Source organism: Mandrillus leucophaeus, unplaced genomic scaffold (assembly GCF_000951045.1).
Source record: "Mandrillus leucophaeus isolate KB7577 unplaced genomic scaffold, Mleu.le_1.0 Scaffold284, whole genome shotgun sequence".
Classification (NCBI taxonomy): Eukaryota; Metazoa; Chordata; class Mammalia; order Primates; family Cercopithecidae; genus Mandrillus; species Mandrillus leucophaeus.
Window position 1 is genome coordinate 2,495,209 of NW_012102965.1, and position 22,697 is coordinate 2,517,905.

The 22,697-nt window shown below is 41.3% G+C and overlaps 1 protein-coding gene across 1 annotated transcript in view; it reads left to right on the plus strand.

Moving 5' to 3' along the window:
* The first annotated feature begins 6 nt into the window (after positions 1-6).
* The window catches only part of CACHD1 (cache domain containing 1), a 228,708-nt gene continuing 206,017 nt past the window's right edge, over positions 7-22,697 (plus strand). Inside the window, exon 1 of the mRNA XM_011985473.1 lies at positions 7-119. Coding sequence (XP_011840863.1) covers positions 75-119 — 45 coding nt within the window. The 5' untranslated portion in view covers positions 7-74. The remainder of the gene's footprint in view (positions 120-22,697) is intronic.

Genomic DNA, 22,697 nt, shown 5'->3' on the forward strand with positions numbered 1-22,697 from the left:
CGTGCTGGCTTCTGGGCGCCGGGGCCGAAGCCGATTTCTCCATCCTGGACGAGGCACAAGTGCTGGCGAGCCAGATGCGCAGGCTGGCGGTCGAGGAGCTGGGGGTCGTCACCATGCAGGTAAGTGGCCCCCGAACTGGCCAGATATCCCGCCTTTCTCCTTTGCGCAAAGCCCCATCCCACTCCCCGGTACAAGTCCCCTGGACTGTGTGCATCGGCTCCTTGCATGCACAGAGCCCGGCTTCCCGTCGGACCCCTCTGTCCTCTGTACAGACCCCCTGACAATACACCAACTCTTCTTCCATGCACTCGTCTACCCCTGCCCTTCTCTTCTGCAGAATCCCCTGCCCTTTGCACGGAACCCACTTGACCCTGCACAGCCCCCCTCTTCTGAGTACCAGCTCCTTCATCTCGTCAAGGATTCTTCAGTTTCCTCGCACCTCTTTTCTAATTTGCACCCATTTCCCATGCAGGCTTGTTTTCACTCTGCCACCCCTGCAAACTCCCCTCCCTCTTTGTGTCCCCATCCCAGAGCAGCCAGCCCCGTCTGGCCCGGACGATTTTCCGAACTCCCCACCCTACCCCCTTGACTGCGTCCTCGCGTCCCCCCGACCGAGGCGCACCGATGGGCGCTGGGAGGGAAGGCGCCGCAGCGTACGCAGCTGCCCCGGGGACACCTAGGTCCCGGCGGAGAGCGGCCCTCCGAGAGGGCTCCGCGCTCCTTTCCCCGCCCGGGAGCATGGGGGGAGGGGCTGGCCTGGTAGATTCCCGGTAGACTCCCGACTCTAATCCTGCTGGGGGACTCTTTTTGTTGCTTTCCGCATATCCTGCTGTGGTTTGCGTGTTGTCTGCTGTATGATTTTTGTTTCGTGTGTGCCTTTTTGGGTCGAGGAGAAAGGGAGCAAAGTGAATAAGGTTCCCATTTCTCCAAATTGTTTATCATGTCCGTCCTCCTCGGAAGAGGAAGGGGGAGTAACAGAAAAACTGCCCGCAGCTAGTAAGGAATCCTGATGATGTTACTCACGACCAACAGTAGTAAAAATTGCTGAACACCAACCACCTGGAGATTCTTCCCCGCTGTTATTTTAATCCACTTGGCCATAAAGGCCCACTAGATTAGGAGAGGTTGAGATGACATTCCCAGCCTGAAACCTTTGCTATAACATTCTTAGATAAATTAACACCATTCTCTTATACATTCTAACAATCATGGGGATGAATGTGGTCTTCGAAAGATCGAAGTTTCCAAGAATGCGTTCTTGGAATAGGTTTCTGATTTCCATCCTACTGTGACCACTCCTTCCACCTCCCACCGGGAGAGGTGTTCAAGTCACTTTTGGAATTTAGGTTTCTTACTTCTTTCTTCTTCTTCCTCATCCTCCTCTTCTCTTTTTTTCTTCCTTCTACTTCCTCCTTCTCCTCCTTCTTGTTCTCCTCCTCCTTCTTTTCTTTTTCCTTCTTCCTCCTTCTTTCCACTTCCCCACACCAGTGTAATTGTAACCCACGAGGTTACAATTTTCCTGAGGCAAGTTCCACAGACCTTTTCTACTGTAGGGAAACACCACTGGGATTATTTTTAAGGGTGACATTGAGGACTGAAGAATGGATGGATTTTGAAAGGTAATTTTGCATTTATTTGCAGACACCCGGCCCTGAAGTGCAACGGAGTTGGGTTTTCTTGATTTGCATAATAATAGATAAGCTTTTAAGATGCATCATTCAACTATGCCGATCTTTCAGGTTCAGATTCAGTTGCAATTTTGTCCATATGCATTTTCTGATTTCTGATTATTGCTGAGTTCTTAGGAGTGAAGTGACTTTTAGAAAAGATGGAAAGCTAGGATTAAAAAATAGTGGTGAATGTTTCCATTCAGAGCACAAACAGAATTGTAGTTTTACATTGAGGCACCTCTTTTAATAAAGGAAACTTAATATATTGGAGTTATGGACTCTGCCTGTAGGATTTGTAGGCATTTGCCACCTTCACTCCATCACTAGGGCCGGACAAGAAATCTTAGGATTCTCCCCTACCCCTCCACCGCCCCATGCCTTTTCCTTGTAAGCTAAGGACTGGCTTTTTCTAAGATGCTGACAGCCGTTTTACTGTTTCTCACCCAGTCCTTGACAAAAGGTGAAATTGGATCCCAACACATTGTCATTCAGGTAGGGATCCTAAGCAAATGTAGTTTTAAAAGGCTTCCCTGTTGAAAAAGAGACACTTCGAAAAAAAGCTCTGATCGGTGGGGGGTTTGTGCCCAAATGGCCCTTTATCTCCTCCCAACTGGCCTCTTTCTAACACCTTTGCAACCTCATTGTGGAAACGGACCCCCTGTGGACAGGGTTTTGTCTGCCAAAATGTGAAGTGGCTTCTCTCCTTTTTTGAAAGGAGACACACATACTGTATTTAAATTCTACTTCTTGAGCTGTACATTGATCTGCCACTTGCTTCTATCTGGGAAAATTGCAGAAAGTGTCTCTTTTTAATTTAGTTAGACTGGTTAAAAAAAAAAGTCGAATGCAGGTTAGATTTCTGACCTTAGAACAAAGATTTTGAGCCCCACATTCTCATCTGTAAACCTTTGGGATTTGTTCAGTGGCTCTGAAATTATGTGGGTTTAGTTACCTAAAGCGTAGGTTATATAGCCCTCCCTGCAGCATGTTGGATTTTCTAGATGTGGAGCTAATCTGTTTTTCAGAGGTAAGCCTCACGTAGGCTTTAAGGTCTGACTTCCTACGAAGATGATCGGGGTGTGGGTGGAGGGGGGACAGTTGTGTCTCTTTGGAAAAGAATGTCTTCCCTTGCTTAAGGGATTGACTCCTTTCATTTGACCTTGGCGTTCTGAGCATAGTACAGGCCTTTCAGGACAGCATCTCACTTTATGAGAAACGTTCTATAGGTCTCTTTATATGTAAAAAGTCAATGTTCAGACTTTTATATGGCTTTTGCTGCTGAAATTCTTGAAAGACAATTTTAAAGTTTGAGAACTTACAAAGTAGCCCTCAAACCAGGCCTGCTGTTTTGCAGTATTTCGAGTGGCAGCACTTACTGCTTATAAGGAGTTGCAAGGGGGTAATTTTACAAAAACAGAAACCTAGCCTTCTTTCAGCACCATAGTTTCCCATGACGTAGTTTTTGTACTTGCTGATAGAGAAGACAGTTTGAAAAGCATCTATCTTGAAGATTTTCTTGGAAAATTCTCCAGTGGGGGCTGCCTACTCATGATTTTTGTTGTTCCTTTTCAATAATGGACAAAGTGTTTTTAAAAATCTTTAAATAAGTTGTGCCAACCAATTTAGCCAGTGCTCTGGGAAAGCTGTCACTGAATACTGTTCCCCTGGCAGCAGACATCATACATCATGGATAAAAGTCAAAAACCTAATCATCATCTCCTCACTGGTCTGGTGCAGAGGAACCATGGTGGCGTTGAGGTCTGGGAGCAGTAAGTGGCTGTGTCCAGGGAGACATGTTTTTGCCTATTTATTCGTGCAACAAGTTTTTATCAAGCAGTATCTTGGAGTGGAAAGAGCCCCACATTGGGTAGGTAGAGACCTGGATTCCAGCTCTGCCATTTGCAAATGGGTGATTTTTATCTGTAAAATTGAGGATGGTGATTCTTCCTCAAGATTTGCTCTGTGAACTTAAAGGAAATAGTGTGTGTAAAGGCATCTGTTAATGTTAAGCTGGGACGGAGAAATATTGATGGATGTGGTTGTTCTCAAATGGAGAAATAATTATTGAAAGCTTACTGAACATGGAGCTCTATGCTGGGTATTCAGGAGACTTTTTACAAGGACATATTCCAGCACAACTCCTTAAGGAGTTTACATTCTGGAGGAGGAGATAAGATTGCACAGGTAAACCAGCTAAATAACAATGCCTGCTTGTTAGAAGGCATATCTGGCTCTGGGAGCCATTTCGCCAGGCACTTATAAGGCCCATTTAACATTATAGGACAATACAGGCTTCCTAACAGCAAGGGCCTGGCACATGGCCAGTGCGCCTGCCTTAAAGTTAGCCCAACTCTGCTGGGCTGGGCACGCTTACTATGAACTTGGCAGACAGAGCAGCAGGTTGGTCAGACAGCTGCTGGATAGGCCCTGGGAGGGAGGGAGGAGCAGTGTTTCTTCCAGTCAGGGCAGAAGAAATACCAGAAGCAAGAACTGGAGCTTCAACTCCAATTGAAGAAAAAGCAGCAGCTAGAACAGAGGCGTGTTCAGGAACTGAAGGGCTCATCTGGGGCAGAAGTGTCAAAGATATAAAGCAATGTTGTAAATAGTGACTACAGCTGGAAGTAAAGAGCAACCCTTCTTTGTATGCAGTAAAACAGCAATGCACTAAATTCATTATTCCTTTTTTTTTTTTTTTTTTTTTTTTTTAAGAGACAGGATCTTTGCTGTGTTACCCAGGCTGGAGTGCAGTGATATGATCATAGTTCACTAACCTCAAACTCCTAGGCTCAAGCAATCCTCCTGAGTAGCTGAGACTACACGCGCATAGCACCACACCCTGCTAATTTTGTTATTTTTTGTAGGTATGGAGTTTCACTGTGTTGGCCAGTCTAGTCTTGAACTGCTGGCCTCGAGTGATCCTCCCACCTTGGCTTCCCAAAGTACTGGAATTACAGGTGTGAGCTACTGTGTCTGTCCTGCATTATTCATTTTCGCATATATCCAACAAACTTTTGGGGAGCTTCTGCTCTATGAAGGGTCTTGGGTTAGATTAAACTGGCAGTCAAAGGTGACTAAAGCCTGGCCCATGCACTTAATCTCTCAACCAATGATGGAAATAGACACAAAAAGAGGCATTATGATACAGGTGGTTAGCGAGAGGCATAGAGGCGTTACACTGCAGTAGGTGAGTGCAGTGGTACAGAGAGAAACAGGATATTGTGGGAGCATAGAGGAGCCTTGCCCAAGCCCCTTTGGTGAAGTCAAAGAAGTTAGCTACTTCTCCCTTGTCCTTTTCAGTGAAATGTCCACATACACAGGCCAGTCCTAAAAGCAGGAGCAGCTGTTGCTGCTGCTGCTTCACACATGAAGGGTAGCCAAATCAGTAGTTCATCAGATGTTTCTGATTCCTTTGGTGACACTGGACAAGGTAGCTGGTGTATCTTGAATACCTGAACAGGACTCTGACTCCTGTGCCCCTTCGTATAGCTCCCATGTTTCATTTCTTTGGCCATTATCCTAGAGCTTCTGTGGTTATTGGACATAAACATCTTGCTGGCTCTATTGTAACTGCAAGCTGGTTTGCAGTCATGTTTGGTAAGATGTGTAATTTCCTCTAAATCACATGCATCATGATAGGACAGGGCTGGTTTAGAATGATTTGAATGTGTAAATTATACAATATAGAACATTTTCGAAGGAAAAATCACCTGTATATGCAAATAATGTGGTTTGATTCTATGCCTTGTGTACCATATAAGCCTTAGTGGAAAAACTGCTGTGTTGTTTTCTTTTGAAAATGGATATTTAGAATAGAAGAAAACTGACCATTGACAGACGGATGACTCTGAGTTGAACTTGTCAGGAATTAGCCCAAGAAAAAGCATGTTGAATGACTTCTGATAAACTGTCTCTGTTGTGCTTAGCACTTCCTCGACTTCCTTCTCACTAATGCCTATCTTAGCTGGCCTTATTCCTTGTACTTATTATGTTTTTCCTGCCAATAGTACTTGAGTCTGGAAGGGCTTGGGGGAGGGAGTGGAGATGGTTTTACACTTCGTAACATGTTGGTGCTATTTCTGGTTGCTGCTTGAGGAGTTCCTTCCTTGAGCTTAAGTGGACTTGCAGGCAGGAACCTTGCAGAACTCTGGAATTCTGGTATTAGATGGAGTGGGATTTACTTTAGGTATGCTTGGACCTTGGAGTAAGAATTTATTGAAAGTCAAAATATGAAGGGACAACAGGGACAAGAATTTTGACTCAGCCAGTTGGTTATTAACTGTGTAACTTCTGGCATGTTATTATATCACTCTGAACTTCAATGTCTTTGCATTTCATATAGCTGATGGCGGGAAATATACTTTAAAGGATAACCAAGTGTCTAGCTCAGGGCTTCAGGTAGGAGCAGTCAATAAACAGAAATATACATGTGAGAGCAGTTCATTTAGCACCAGGGCACAGAACCTGGAAGGTAGTAAACATGTAGCTCCTGAGCCTGAAGGAAACTGAAATCTAATTTGTAGACCTGGCAGTTTTCAATATGGTCAATCCTCTGCCCTCAGGTTTTTAAGATATGGTTCACAGACCTTTGGATGTGGTGCAAAACCACATTTGAGGCTTTCTGAAGAAAATGCTAGACTTGGCTAGTCATAGTTATTTCTTTACTTTTAAACTACAAAGATTTAAAAACATATACAAAGGTAAATAAAATAGCATATGAATATCCACATACCTCTCACCCAGCTTAGACAGTTATTAACTGATGGTCAAGCTGGTTTCATTTCTACCTCTGCCTCCACTTGCTCTTCCCCCAGATTATTTTGAAGCAAATTCCGGATATCACATAATTTCATCTATGACATTTTTATTGTATCCTTATTTAATTTATATATTTGTAATGTTTTATAATATATATAATATATTGGTATACTAGTATATAAAATTTACAATTGACAAATAGATATAAATATTTTGGAGGTTGTTTAGGCTACACTTTTTAACAATGATGTGCCTGAATGAAACCGTTGCTGAGTCTCTTAGATTTTTGCAAATTAGCTAATACCTTTGCCCAGCAAATTCCCCAGCCTTCCCGATGTAATGCCAAGCTTCTTTGGGGAAGCTCCTCTAGGTCTATCCCTAATTGTGCTGTCTGGCCCTCGATTTCATGCCTGGATTTCCCCACAAGACTGGGAGGATCCTTGTTTTTCTTAAAGGCTGGCATGTAGCCTAGGCACACACACTGAACTGCTGCAACATGAACCACATCTACTGCTTGTCCCTGTTCTCTGCCTCTTCCAGAAGACACAAGAGTCAGAAAAGGACCAAGCAAGATAGCTGTAACTGGGAGAGAAGACAGGCAGATTGAAGAGGAAGAGCTGGACTAATATACAGTATCTTCTGATCAGTCTGTCAGCAAATATTCACTGGATTCCTCATTACACGGAGGCTGAGAGTAATAGGACATCTAGTGCCTCGCCCTAAGACCGCAGAGTTCTGTCATATCCAGAGAGGCTAAACCAACTTGGATAGCTCAAGACAATATAGAAATAAATGCTAAAATATGGGAACCCTGAGTACACCCAGGGTTGCTATATCGAATTCGTGTTTCTAGAGGTCAGTTAGACAAAACGAATGAAGTGGACCAGGTGTAGGTAAGCAGGGAGTGGTGTTGGATGTTGTAAGCTGGAGGGCTGTGCCAAGGCTGAAGGGGGGCAGGACCACTCAGCTACTCTGTTGCCCAGTAGCCATGTGGGTCCAATGTTGTCACATGACTTTGTTTTTTATGAGAAGCTGGGTGTCTGTTTTTTCCATAAGATATCTTTAAATTTTTGGCAACGAATTCAGTTTAAAAAACAAAAACAAACAAAAACAAACACACACACACACCATGTGGGCCAAACCAAACATGTCTGCAGGCTGGATAGGGCCAGAGGCCACCAATTTGCAGTGTCTGGGTTAGGATTATTCAGCGGATTCCAGAAAGAAAACGCAGGGGTTGTGTGCTGGTTATGGGGAGGCTGATTTATTTGTGATACAAAGAAGAACTTTCTGATAGAAGAGTTCTAGAATGGATTGCTTTGAGAAATGAACTTGTCATCATAATGACTTCAACAAGATGAAGGTTTACTTGGTGCCAGGCACCATGTTAGGTTTGAGATACCTACCTATCAATTAATTTCTGAGGTAATGAATGTTATGAGAGGCGTTTCGGGATGCTTGGAGAAAGTGTCAGGGATGTTAACCTATTTAAGAGCACAGAGGGATTCTGGCAGGCCTCCCTGAGAAAGTGGAATGAAGTAGGAGTTGGTTAGTCAGAGTGGACTTCCCAAAAGGCTCCTTTTTGAGGAAAAGCGTAGCACCTTTGATGAGTGGAAAGATGGCGTTATGGTTTTGGAGTTTAGGGAACTAGTTGGAAGAAAGGGCATAAATAGAGGTGGGAGAAATAGGCAGAGGTCAAGCTGGGGGGTGTTTCTTGGATCCTTCTTGTCAGTAAAGACTTGTGACATGGCAGGCAGCAGAACACTCAACTCACACTGGCAAGAAAGGAAGCTACTGCCCTATGCAATTGAAGTGTCTGGGGTAGATCTTTGGGCAGGACTGGATTAGGGCTCAAAGCATGTGGCCAGTACGCTGTTTTTGTCTCTTTGCATGCCTACTTCTTAAATAGGTTCTCCCCTCTATTTCAGTATGGCTGGCAGTAGCTTATCAATGTTTAAGTTGGGAACTAGCTGCTGCTTGTGCCTAAGTTCTTTGTATTTGGAGGTGAGGTGCTCTGAGGAGAAGAAACAAAAATCTGGAGAAAGCTTAGAACCTAGAAAACTCAGCCAAAGTGTCTTCAGACTCAGACGCTGTTCAGCAGTCACCGGTTGCCAAGGCCTGCTACATTTCTGGGTTCTGCCTCCCCAAGTTTAGTTTGATCCTGCAAGGTGGACTCCCTGCTTCTGGTCCAAAGACAGGCTGGCTGCCCAGCGGTCCCTCCTGTGGAGTTGTGCAAATCCAGGCTTAGCAGACCTGCCTTTTCTCCCTGACCTCTCAGATCTACAGATCACTGGCTGCTATGAGAACAGGGATGGACCAGAGAGAGAGTCAAATCTGCCCTGCTTGTTTTACAAATGTTCATTTTACAGAAACTGAGACCCAGCGAGGAAGTGGCTCTCTGGAGATCATACCAGTAGTAAGTGATAGATTTAGAACTCATGTTTTGGTTTTAGTCTCTCATTTTTTGACCCTTTTCATAATATTATACTGTGGGAGCCCCCCTTTCCCCCCATTTTTCTCTTAGAATGGAAAAGGAAACTTGACATAGTAGTATACATTCCTCTCCTGAAAAGCAAGTTTGGCTTAATGATTGAATGGCTGCGAACTTAAAGCTGATGGTCTAATTTGACAGCTAACTAGATTTTTAAGTTGCTAAATACCTAGAAGTCAGTGAGTCAGTGAAGAAAGTTAGAAAATTCTTAGACTTACTAGAATGTTGTTGGATTTTTTTAAGTGCAAACTTAACTGGTCAATGACTATCTTTGTGAACCAGTACCATTGAAGCTTTTTTTTTTTTTTTCTGAAAAGGTAAGTTATTTAAAAAATACTTTAGAGGAGGAATGACTTTGTTTTGTGTTTGTTTATGTAAAAGCCGCAGAAGAAAATTCTACCTGTAATTTTCAGGTAAAGTTCTATTTAGAAATTGGATTTTGTGACCTACCTCTCTCTCCCTAGTCATTAAGGGGATATGAAGTTGTTTCTTTCTCTCTGTCTCCTTTTTTTTTTGTGAAAATTGCAATAGGATTACTACTTTGGAGGAATGGTTCATTTAATGTGATGATGAAACAAACTAAATGTCGTTTAAATGTTTCTTTACCTTGCCCTCTTTTTTTCTGAGTTCAAAGGTAGCTTTCTGTACTTCAGATGTACACAGTCAAATGATTTCCTAGTTAATTACCATTTGAAAAGTTCCAACACCTAAATACCAGAGCGGGGAATGTAAAAAGTAGCTTATGGTCCATATTTCTCTGGAAATAGTATGCTTTATTGTAATTGTAGAGGGGAAGCCAGGGGAGTAAATTCTTATCTTGTACATGATAATGTCTTGGTTCTCTTCCAACCATAACAGTTATTATAAAGATGCAGTCAAAGCCCAAAACGGCAGCCCTTTTTTTTTTTTTTCTTGCTTCCCCTTGGATTTTTATTTTATTTTATTTTTGCATGGAGTATTTTTAAAGACATTCAAGGCCCTGGTGGAAGGACAGTGAAAATCGGCAAACCAGTGAAAATGAATCTGAATTTTTAATTAGGCTTTGAGTTGTTTCTTCAAAGTGTGGAGACATCATTAGTGATGTAAGTCTTGTTGCATTAGCAGAGACTGACATTTTACTTCAAACGCAGAGAGTGCAGCTGTCCTGTGCAGATAAAAGTCGCCAAGTATGGAATAGCAAGGTGGATTGGTAGATAATTAGCTGTCCCACATTACTGCAGTGTGGAAGAAGCCTGCCAGTCATGGGCAGGAAGGAGGAATTATTAGCAGGAGAAAATCCAAGTGTGTCATAAAGCAATTTGGAATCACTTCAGCTGTGGCTGAGCTGATAAGGCGCATGTTAAGGAAAAACACAAACTGAGTCTAGTTTATGGTGGCCAACTTTTCTTGCTTTCTTTTTTAAAAAATCTTAATTCAAAAAACGAATTGCTAGAAGTTAATGATCTATAAATATGCTGAAATATAGATTCATCAGTCTGCCTTGACTCTGTATATAAAAATTTAACCAACTTACAGTAGTTTTATTTCTATGTCACTTGAAAATAAGGTGAGGATTCTATATAGGAAAAAAAAAATGTTACAGAGAAGCCATGAACCCATGGCAATTACTGTGCTGTGTATTACCATTAAAAGATATTTGAAAAAGAAAATTGGAAGTATATCATCTCCGATATAAATATATAGTATTTATAAATGGTTTCAGGATATTTTCATGTCCATATTGCTGGTAGCATATGCCTGTATATTTAAATATTTTAAGAGTTTTTCTGTGATTACTGCATTCATTTCTAAGGGACTAGAGGTGTAGAAAGACCTGTTGGGTTTCTTGACCATCCTCTATCGTTTGCTAACTCACATGAAACTTCATGGGACTTTTTTCCCCCCACTTGGATTACTCCATGTACCTCTGCCAGGATACTGGCCTTCTTTGTCCTAACACAATCCCCTTTAATGGATTGGCTCTCTCTAAAGCCTATATTTCTCATGACATCCCAAAGACAGGACATGCTGAAATGGGTTCCTTTCCATGTTCTGCTTGGTGGTGCCTGAACAAGAGCTGTCCTTGGCCACTGCAGGAGACAGCCAGTGCTTTCTGCCGCTTGTTCTGCTCCCTTTCTAGGGGACTGTTAGTCACCGAGTTGTTGCTGCCCTGAGTGGTTTTGGGGAAAAACCTGGAGAACATAGATTGGGTTGGTTGGTTGGTTTGTTTTTTGTTGCAGTCTTGGCTATTTGATCCAGAATTGGCTTCACTGAACCATTTGTGAAAAGGGGAAATTTGCCACTTCTGTAGTCTTCGGGGGGTTAGCCTGTGTGCTAATTATGAACCAAACACATTTGTTAGGAGTGTTTTAGACTTGAGATAGTATGATTTCAGATGACCATGAAAGAAGCAAATACATTATTTGCACATATTCAGATAAAAAAATGCAGACAAGAGTTACAAGCAGTAAAACATCCTGGAGATGACTTATTAGAGCATGAGCTCTTGCAGGAAAGAACACAGAACACAGGAAAGAACACTGCGTAGTCCTGGTGGTTACCCCTGTCTGTGTCACATTATGAGGACTCAAAAATTTCTAGACCACAGACATTGCCCAGCAGCCTTTAAATGGTAGACTTTGTAACTTTTTAGTAGTTACTGTTACAAATTTAGCTTTTACTACTATGTTTAATGTGTCCATTTCATTACTTTAGAATTACTATGAAATGTCTAGGGTCTTTATCTGCTACTAAAGATTAAGAACGTTTCAGGTGAGTAGAAGTATCTGCTACAGTATCAAGCACATTAGGACTCTAAGTAGACTCTAAGTATTAGTATTAGTTGGTTCTAATGTTTAATATGGTCACCTAGAGAAAGTTGGGCTACATTTAAGAATGTAAAAAATACAAAAATGATTGTGTACTTGCAAACTAATATACATGGATCTACTTTATCCTAGAGGTTAGAGTTCATTAGTTAATTCACTTCACAAATCTTTATTGAACACAGACTGTGTGCCAGGTATTATGCTTGGATTTGAGTTTATGTTGTCACAAAGAGAGCGACATGATTCCTACTGTCATAAAATATGCAGCCTGCTAGGTGAAATAGACATTAAACAAATAATCTTACAAATAAATATACGTTGTAAATTTTGAGTAATGTTATGAAGGAAATATGGGGCCTTTAGAAAGAGTACCAAGGGCAGGCTGGGCTGGGTGTGGTGGCTCACTTTGGTAATCCCAGCACTCTGGGAGGCCGAGGTGGCAGGACCCCTTGAGGCCAGGAGTTGAAGACCAGCATGGGCAACATGGTGAGACCATGTCTCTACCAAAAAAAAAAAAAAAAAAAAAAGAGTGCCAAGGAGATCTTTTAGAAATGTAAGTCAGATATGTCATACCTCTGCTTAAAAGTCCCTAAAGGTTCTCATCTGACTCAGTACAATCCTGAATTACTGGTGGCCTTCGCAGCTGGATGTGATCTGGCCCCTTCCACCTTTGTGACCTTATCTTTTACCTCCCCTCCCCCTTGCATATAACTCTGTTCTTTCAGCACTCTAAGCACATTCCTGACCCAGAACCTTTGAACTTGCTGCTCCTCTTGCTTGAGAACAGCAAGAAGTATCCTTGTCAACCCTCTTTGAAACAGCAGCTCCCTTGCCCTTCCTCATTGTTTCCTACCCTGTTTCTTTTAGTGTTCGTCATGCCCCCTAACCTCTCACAGGTAAGCACTGTATTGTTCAATGCTATATTCCTGTAGAATGGTGATTGGCTGTTAGAAGTACTCAGTAAATCATTATTGGACAAGGGTGAGCGGGAGCGACAACTCTAAAAGGGAATCTGAAGCAGTGATGGAAAGGAGGAGCCAATCAGGGGAGGGGCTGGGGGCCAAGCAGAAGGAGGAATCAATCAAGGGAGACGTTGGGAGGGGACATGGCAGAAGGAGGAGCCAACCAGGGAGAGGTTTAGGGGGTCTAGCATTCCAGCAGAAGCAAGAGGCTTTGTAGAGATCTTGAGAGACAGGACCCTGGTGTAGTTTAAAAACTGAAAGAAAGCCAGGCGGCTGACGGCATATGAGCAGAAGGGTGGTGCTAAGGGAGGAATTTGGATTCTTATTCCTCGTCAATTCAGGTATATTTCCCAGTAACTCTTTTAGTCGTGGCCAAAAGTGTACAGTTCTGTGGCATTAAATTCTTTCATATTGTCGTGCAACCGTCATGACCATCCATCTCTAGAACTTTTTCATCTTCCCAAACTCTGTACCATTGAACAATAATGCCCCATTCCACCCTGTCGCCAGTTCCTAGCAAATCACTGTTCTACTTTCTATCTCTCTGAATTTGGTTGGCGACTCTAGGCACCTCATAAAAATGGAATTAAACAATATTTGTCCTTTTGTGACTGACTTATTTCACTTGGCATAATGTCTTCGGGGTTCATCCATGTGTAGCATGTGTCAGAATTTCCTTTCTTTCTAAGGCTGAATAATATTCCATTGTGTGTATATGCCACATTTTGTTTATCCGTCCATCCATCAATGGACAGTTGACTTGCTTCCACCTTTTGGCTACTGTGAATAACGCTACTACAAACATGAGTGTACAAATATCTGTTTGAGTCTGCTTTCAGTTCTTTTGAGCATGTGCCCAGAAGTGAAATTGCTAGATCATATGGTAATTCTGTTTAATTGTTTGAGAAACTGCCATACTGTTTTCCATAGTGGGTGTACCATTTTAAAACTTTCCCACCAGCAATGCACAAGGGTTCTAATTTCTTCCCCTCCTTACCAGTACTTGTTTTTTGTTTGGTTTATTTGTTTTACAGTAGCTATCCTAATGGGAGTGAAAATACACACTTTTTGTTGAAGTTTCATGATTTTTGAAAATGCAGTCATGTAACCAACACCACAGTCAAGATATACAACAGTAACACCACTCCCCAAAATTACCTGATGCTGCACCTTTATAGTCAGTCCTTTCCCCACCTGAAACTCCTGGAAACCATCGATATATTCTCCATATCTATAGTTTTGCCTTTTCCAGAAAAGGATAAATGGAAACATTATGATATGTATTTTGAGTCTGGCATCTTTCATTTAACACAGTGCATTTGAGATTCATCCATGTTGTATGTATCAATAGTTAATTCCTTTTTATTGCTGAGTACCATTCTATTGTACAGATATGCCACAGTTTGCTTATCCATTCACCAATTAAAGAACATTTGAGTTTTTGGTAGTTTTTTGTTTTGTCTGTTTTGCTTTGAGACAGGGTCTTTCTCTGTCACCCAGGCTGGAGTGCAGTGGCATGATCACAGCTCACTGTAGCCTCCACCTCCTGGGCTCAAGTGATCCTCCCATCTCAGCCTCTTGAGTAGCTGCGACCAGCGGCATGCACCATCATGCCCGGCTAATTTTTGTATTTTTTGTAGAGATAGGGTTTCACCATATTGCCCAGGCTGGGAGTTTTTTGATGTTTCAAATCTACTATTAAACATTCAGGGTTTAATAGTGGTTTTGGGTTGAATATAAGTTTTCATATTTCTAGGGGTGGAATTACTATGCCATATGTTAAGTGTGTGTTAAACTTTATAAGAAACTGCCAGTCTGTTTTCCAAAGGGGCTATATTACTTTGTTTTCCCACCAGCAATGTATGAAAAGTCCTGGTTGCTCCACAGCCTCACCACGACTTAGTAGAATCTGTCATTTTAATATTAGTCATTATAAAATGTGTGAAGTGGTATCTCATTGTGGTTTTAGTGAATATTTCTCTAATGAGCAATGATGCTGAGCATTTTTTTCATGTGCCTATTTGCCATTAGTGTATCTTTTTTGGTGAAATATCAAAACCTTTGCTAATTTTAAATTGGGCTGTTTATTATTGATTTTTAAATAATTTAGTGATTTTTATTAAATTTGTCGCATTATGCAGTGAGCACCACTATCTGGTTTTATAACATTTCCATAGCCCAAAAAAGTTTTCATATATTAATTTATTGTCGAGTTTTGAGAGAGCGTGCGCGCTCACACGTATGTATTCAGACGTGCTTTTTATGTTCGGGATGAGAGCCGAATTCTACTACTACAAATTGGTTTTCTTTCAAATGACATTGTTCTCAAAGGAAATTTGCTTTTATTGTTTAAATAATAATGACATCCAGGATTAGAAATAATAAAGTGTAATCCAGGGTATATACAAATCTTCAAGAGAGCTGTGGGTTTTGCAGTTCTTGTTTGCAGCTAAAAACAAAGCATTATTTAGGATTTTTGGATCAATGTGGCCTGCGTAGAATCTTGGGCTTAGTCAGTCAGTCAATCTGTAAGAAACTGTAGATTGAACTTCTGTTATGCACAAGCACAGCTTTGGGAGCTGGGACTGCCTTTGAGGAGCTTACATTCTTATAAGAGGGAGATAAATATTTAAACATGTAAACGCTAAGTACAGGTAATGTTGAACCCTGACCAGTTCTGTGAAGGACATAAAGTAGGTTAACATGGAGTTCAAAGAAGGCCTCTTGGGGGTGCTGATATTTGAATGGAGGCATGAATGATGATTGGTAGCAGCCTGGGAGGACCGGTTGTAAGGAATAAAGCATACAGAGACCTGTGGAGGGAAGGAGATCAGTGTGTGTGAAGGGCTGAACGAAGGCGCTGAAGAAAATTGGGAATAAAGGAAGATGAGTGAGGATAGGATCACTGTGGAGAACAAGTTTGGATTTTGTTCTGGCTGAAATGGGAAGCCACTGGAGGGTTTTAGGCACAAGAACAAGGGAGTTGGCTTTTGCTTAGAAGGATCCCTCTGGCTGGTTCCATTTCTTTCTCTCACTCTCTTGGCTCTATCACCCTCTGGCTGTCAGTTTATCCTCAGGCTGGTTTTGCCTGTAGTAAAATGAGTGCAGTGATGCTAGGCTTCCCAGAGGTACAGGACACTCTTCAGGAGAAGAGGGCATCTTTCTCCCCTTAGGCTTTGAAGGATGGCTTGGGCTCACTCTGACTGGACCTTAGTGGAATACAAGAGAATGGGATTACATTAGTTTATGCCAGTCAGGACCTACTCCTGCAGCCTAAACCTCCTAGAAGTGGGTTGATTCTACTCACATTTTATGACCTACACAATCCAGTGATTTGGATAGCAGAGAGGTGACACCAATATTTACTACAATTATCGCTGTTACCATTCCACTGGCAGTAGAATACAGGGAATGATTTTGATCATTTTGGCTAGTGTCATGGTTATGCTGGACCTCCTCTTTTTTTGGAAAAAAAAAAATGTAACTGATTATCTACTTAGCACCTGCGATACCTAATTTCAAGACAGACATGAAACATAGGAAGTGCATGGTGGTGTTACATCAACAATAGTGCTTGGAACTGCTTAATTCATTTGGTTAGTAGGAGAATTCAAATCAATTGGTTTAGAAGGCAATTCTAATACTTTATATATTTGAATATAATTTCAACTTTTTGTAAGGTGATGTGATTGTGGTTTGGAATTGCCCACGTTGGTGGGATTTACATTTTATAAACATATTATTACAGATACAGCTTAAAAATATAGTATGTTTTATAGATAGAACTGGGTTTTTAAGTAGCTGGTGGTAGATGCTTTTATGATTTGTGTTTTGTAAGTTTCAGTTCTTTGACCATCTCTGTTTGTCCATCTCTAATTTCTGGTTGGCTATGTCTGTTCTGTGATGATACTGAGAAAAGTTACAAAGAGACTTGCTACTTTTGGATGTGGTTTTTAAACGGCCTGCAATCATTTCATCTAGTTAGTGAAACTAAAATACATGATTTTTATAAATGATTTTTGAGAGGTTTGTAGTTACCAAAACAAAATCTACTCTGGACAGTTATAGAGGAGTCATTGTACAGAGAATCTCATTATGACATAGTAAAATATTATTAAGGAGGTAAAGCATGAAAAACATCCTTTTTGAGTTTATTTTCCTCATAAAAGTTTGTCTTCTATTTGATGCAAATCAAGATTGTATAGGACTTGCAGGTAACCTGGTAAATTTCTTGTTGAATTTTCATTTAGTGTTTTTGCTCATAAATTATTGAAGTGAGAGTATTGTGCTACTATTTCCCAAAATGTCTGACATTGAATGAAGAGGTGGGAGGTCTACTAACATAACAACATGTTCCTCCATTATTCTTTCTTTCAATACACATTGTGCATACAACCTGCCAAGTTGTATGTCTTATCCAGTGAATTCAGGTATCTTCCATTTCATTAGAATTTGACTTTTATACACTGATTCTCTTAGTTACAAGACTGAGATCAAAATTGTGTAGATAAACATTGAGCTATTCTTACTTTTATCATCACATTAGAATTCTGTAAATGCCTTTTTCCTCAAAGCATTCACATCACTGTAGAACACCTTTAAAATATTAGAAATGATTCTCATGTTGAAACAATTTAACCAGGAAAATTAAGTGAATGAGAAACTAAATAATTATTTAACATATATTTAAAGTCTGTTACTAGCCAGGTACTCTGGTAGATACCTAGGATAGAAAAGTCAACCAGATACAGCCCTGTTTTCCTGGAGTGAACATTCTACTGGGGGATTAGTTAGTAAGCAGGCTGGGAACAGCAGGGGATGAGGGTCAGCTCCGGGAAATCATGGGAAATTGTTCATAAGCAATGGTGGAGATTTTTGCTTGATGGATGCCCATGGGTCATGTTCCCTGGAGGACTGTGTTTGAGGGATTAAGTTTTTTTAAGCTAGTCTGTCCCAAGCTATATTTCTTATTTATGGCATTTTTAGACAGCCCACGAGTGGCCTGTAAACAATTACTATGCTTCATTCTTCCTCTGTGTGTTTTCTATAAACCTTCAACTTGGTTTTTTATTTCCTTCTTATAACTGAGCTGCCAGTTGCCCTGAGACTTTTTCCATTTTCCACTCTCCCAGGACTGCCCTGCCAGGAATGCTTACCTTTGTAGGCTTTGTGGATGTGCTTTTGAAGGAGTTGAGTCCTCCAAACTAAAAGCCATTTTTAAGTAGTGCAGAGACCTTCCCCAGAGGAGGCGAGAGATATGGACAGTTCCAGCAATCCCTAGTTTACAAAGAGTCTGGCTTTCAATGCTCATTTCAGAGTCTGTTGTCTGGAACAACATTCACCTAAAAGGGTTATAAAAGCAGACCCCACTCTCAGGCCAACTCACAAAAGCCTGTTTAGGAGAAATGGGATTTTAATCCAAACTCTCTTGCTATCCTTCTGAACCTCAGGTTTCTTACTGTAAAAATCAGGGCTGTTTCCACCATTGTTGTACAGTTAAATGAGATGAGGTTTGTAAGAATATCTAGCACAATGCCTGATGCCAGAGGTCTCAGGAAGTGTTTGCTTTTTCTTCATGTGAGGATATGTAATGCTAAGTCTTCAGAATTTTGTACTCTACTCCCCACTTCTAGATTTGAGCAGCCAGGAAGAGTCCTGGTTGTGTGGGGATAATAGATGGGGAGGATGTTATTAAGGACGAGGAAAAGGGGAAGTGTTATAATATTATTAGTTCCTATTTATTGAGCATTTACTATGCATTGCATACCATGCTAAGCACAGATAAGTATTGGCTATTATTACCTAACTCATACATACCCCAGTGGACCAAGCTGGATGTCAGAACGTCCATTCCTAAGTACCTTAGCCAAAGGGAGTGGTGCAAAGGTACCTAATTCCCTTGGCCAGAGGTACAAATAGCTCTACCTCAGCGCCTGCCCAGTTTCAATGATGACCCTGTCCACTGATCAGGAATAACTATTTGGGGATATTTTTGTCTGTCACTAAGCAGTTTCAGCAAAAAGGAAGATATTTTTCAAATTCCCAAAGGGCAGAAGCAGCCCTCTCTCTGGTACTGCAGGTCTGACTGGGCATGGTTTCCTCTTGAAATGTCTCCTTGTGATGTTATAACTTAAAAGATGGAGGGCTGTTTGATCCAAGCCCAGGATTTGTTGGCTACAGGGTTTTCGTTAATAGAAAACATTCATGCACCTCTAGGGGGGAGAAATTAAAGCACATACTTCTTCCTGTTTGACCTTCGAACCCTTGCCATTTACATCAAACACTTGCTGGGAGAGAAAGCTAATTTAATAAACTGTGATGGCTTCTTCTCTAACAAGCCTCATTTTAAACTTGGCATTTTCTCCTCAAGCTGATGAGTTTCCGTCTTCTCAGAAGATGTGTGTACCCTTCAGACATCTGAGGGGAGAGAATGTACTTTGTGGGTGGTGCAATGCTTTGCTAACATCATGTTCTCCCTTCAGTGAGTTTCAAAAATATCTCACCTTTTAAGAACAATCACAAAGGAGTCATGCAAAGGGAGAGTGACTTGGCTTCAGCAAGCCTCAATTTCTTGATTTGTAAAATAGGGATTTTACCCTACCTCAAAGGGTTGTAGTGAAGACCAAAAGCAACAATTTATATAAAAGTACTTCGTATCATGCTGTTTCAGTTATAACCTTTTATTCTCAGGGAAGTCAGCAAATGCTGGTGGGAACATAGGTGCAGAGCAGCAACATTTTCTCTCTTCAAACATGGACTGAAAATTCTTGCCCTTTAATTTGCAGAAAACCCCCATCCTATGGGGTTCTCGTGTAAAAATTAAAAGATAAAACTCTAGGAAAATCTTTGCTTAAATAACTTTTAAAAAGTAAATAATTTAATCTGCCTAAAATCTAGAGACCAGTATGATATGACTGTAATACTAACAATGTCTAAAATTTGTTACCCTGCTTAAATTTGTGCAAGGGTTGCTCTCAAATGGTCCAAACTATAAACATGCAGTCCATGAATGCCAAGGTCCCTCTATAGAGTAACTGACCCAAAGCACTGGGAAAAGAAGTATCTTTCTTCAAGGACTGCTCCCTCTCCTTTTTTTTTTTTTTTTTTTTTAAAGAAATGGTCTCCCTCTGTATTACTCTGTTTTTACACTGCTATAAAGAATTACCTGAGACTGGGTAATTTATAAAGAAAATCAGTTTAATTGACTCACAGTTTTGCATGGCTGGGGAGGCCTCAGGAAACTTACAATCATGATGAAAGGCAAAGGAGAAGCATGGCATGCCTTACATGGCTACAGGAGAGAGAAAGAAGAGCAAGGGGGGAAGTGCCACACTTTTATACCATCAGATCTCGTGGGAACTCAAGCACTCACTATCACAAGACCAGCATGGGGGAAATCCACCCCCATGATTCAGTCACCTCCCTCCAGGACCCTCCCCTGACACATGGGAATTACAATTTGACATGAGATTTGGGTGGGGACACAGATTCAAACCATATCACCTCTGTTGCCCAGCTCGGCTCACTGCAGCCTTGACTGTCTCTCATGCATAAGTGATCCTCCTGCCTCAGCCTCCTGAATAGCTGGGACTACAGGCAGGCACCACCATGTCCAGCTAATTAAAAATTTTGTTTTTTGTAGAGCCAGGCTCTTACTATCTTGCCCAGGCTAGTCTCAGACTCCTGGACTCTAGCAGTCCTCCTACCTCAGTGTCCCAAAGTACTGGGATTACAAGTGGGAGCCACTGCATCCAGCCTTTATTATTATTATTATTAATAATAAAAATTAACAGTGAGACACTAGCTTTGCTGTGTTGAAATCATATACTGTACTTGATTTCCTGAAAGTATCTTTCACTAGTGTTCTTTCTTGACAAAAGATGGTTTGAAACTGGAACTTCCCTCAATATTTCTGTATGAATTTTAAAATATTTCTGTATGAATTTTTTAAAAGCTTTTTTTTTTAAAAAAAAAGAAATTTGGAATAAAAGGTGAAGAAAAACATTGTTTTCATCTAGGTAGCATTATTCATTTGGAAAAAAGAAGACAGTTGAAGAAACTATTCTATATCTGCAGTTTAAGCAACCTATATTTTGGAGATGTTTTATCCTTAGCAAAAGGCTAGTGGAATTCTTTATTGCTTGAAGAATAAGGCCACTTGTATAACTTGAGAAAAATACGGGGAAGGATGACCTTTATTCTGATAGCATGGAGTTGGGTCCCCCCATTGTTTTCTTAAAACAAACCGTTGACCAGCAGCTCTGGCCTCCATGTCCCCTTTGGCCTTTGTCTGTGGGTACATTAATGCCACTGGACAAGACCAAATGGCTCCTGGCTTCAGATCTCTCCAGGCCAATCTCACTGGATGAGTTTTCCTGCTCATCACATTCCTTCTTGGAGATATACTCCTCCCTGTTCTGACACTTCATCATATGCCATACGGAAACAATAAGCTCCAGGTGCCCAACAGCGCTGTGCTGTTACTCCGCTTATCGTTAGAGTTAACGTCAGTATGAAAGACAGCACTGCCACTGGAACTGCCTGGGCTTCCTCTCCAGTTATTTGTCTTCTGGCACAAAGGTGATTATCAGATCCATTTTTTCTTAGCCTAGTTTAATACTGGCGAGTCGTGGAGGACATGTTGATGTGAAGAGAACAGGGAATTTATCCCTGAAAATTCAGCTCTGACATAGCCTTCTCTAGAAAGATGCCTGTTTTCTTACACCTAAGCTTGGGTTGCCCTTGTGAGATACTTAGCAGTAGAGACTACATCTGCTTTCCCTGAATCCATACCTTCAATAGTGCCCAGGCCAAGACTAAGCCCTCAGTAAGTCCTGAAGGAATGAATGAATGAATTTGGAAGGAAAGACTTGGGGCTCCACTTAATCTCTCTGGGTCTCTTTCCTGACTTGTAACACAGGAGTTGTTAATATCTGTGTCACAGAGCTGTCGTCACATTGAATGAAATGTCTCTAAAATCCCTTTGTGAACTGGGAAGTCGTTTGCATATCTTATAAGTGTTTGGAAATACTTTTTGAGTGAAAGATTTTTTGTTTTATGGATAGCTAGGTAAATAAAAGGACATTCCATTTAATACTATGGGTAAACTTGCTTTTTGTGTAACTTTAATTATTCTCTAGAAGGAGGTGATCATGAAGAAATAATGAGGTGAAGAGTTGAATCATTCATGAAGCCAGTGTGATGACCCATGAGAGGCTTAATAAATATATAGTCGAGCACTTTACTTATTTATTTTTAGAAAATGCATTGCACATTTTATTAGAAAATTACTTGTTACATTTTGTGCTTCCTATTTCTAAAGATTTGGGAGACAGAGTGCAAGGTGCATATTACCACACGGGGAACTGTTACACCTCTCTTCTTATGACTTAGAGGAAGAAATATTTTTGCAAGGGTTATGGCCCATAGCTGGACAATATGAGAATGCAAGTGGAGGAAAGGAATTGTGCAGATACCAAATGGCTCAACCCAGGGGTTGTGGCAGCCTCACTGGACAGTTTTGTCTACACCTTCTTTTCCCCAGGGAATTACCAAGAAGAGTGGAGGCCCCCTGCCACTAATTTTAAATCCTCCCTCCTCCCTGCCACACACACCTTTTCTCCTCCCTGCAGTGGATTTATACACATTTTGTGGGGCTGATTTAGTGAGCTCGTGGTTCTCATAATCTCCTTATAGAAGTGTATGCACATTAAGAGGACCTATTTAATAGACACGGCTGCCTCTGTGAAAGAATGCTTTGTGGAAGGGAGCCTTTGTGTATTTCTCCATCTCAACAGTTCCTGGGGCGCTTCCCAAGTCTCTCTGACACCGAATGGCAGAGCTGGGAAGGACCTGCTCCAGAATAATGGAAGGGAGCGGTGGGACGAGGGAGGAGGCGGCCAGCGTTGGAATGTGGAGACCAGGGTATTGGCACTTCAAGAGCTGAGCATCTTAACATTTTCTCTTCTTCTTACCCCCAGCTGGGGACTTTGCATTTGCAATGAGGGCCCCA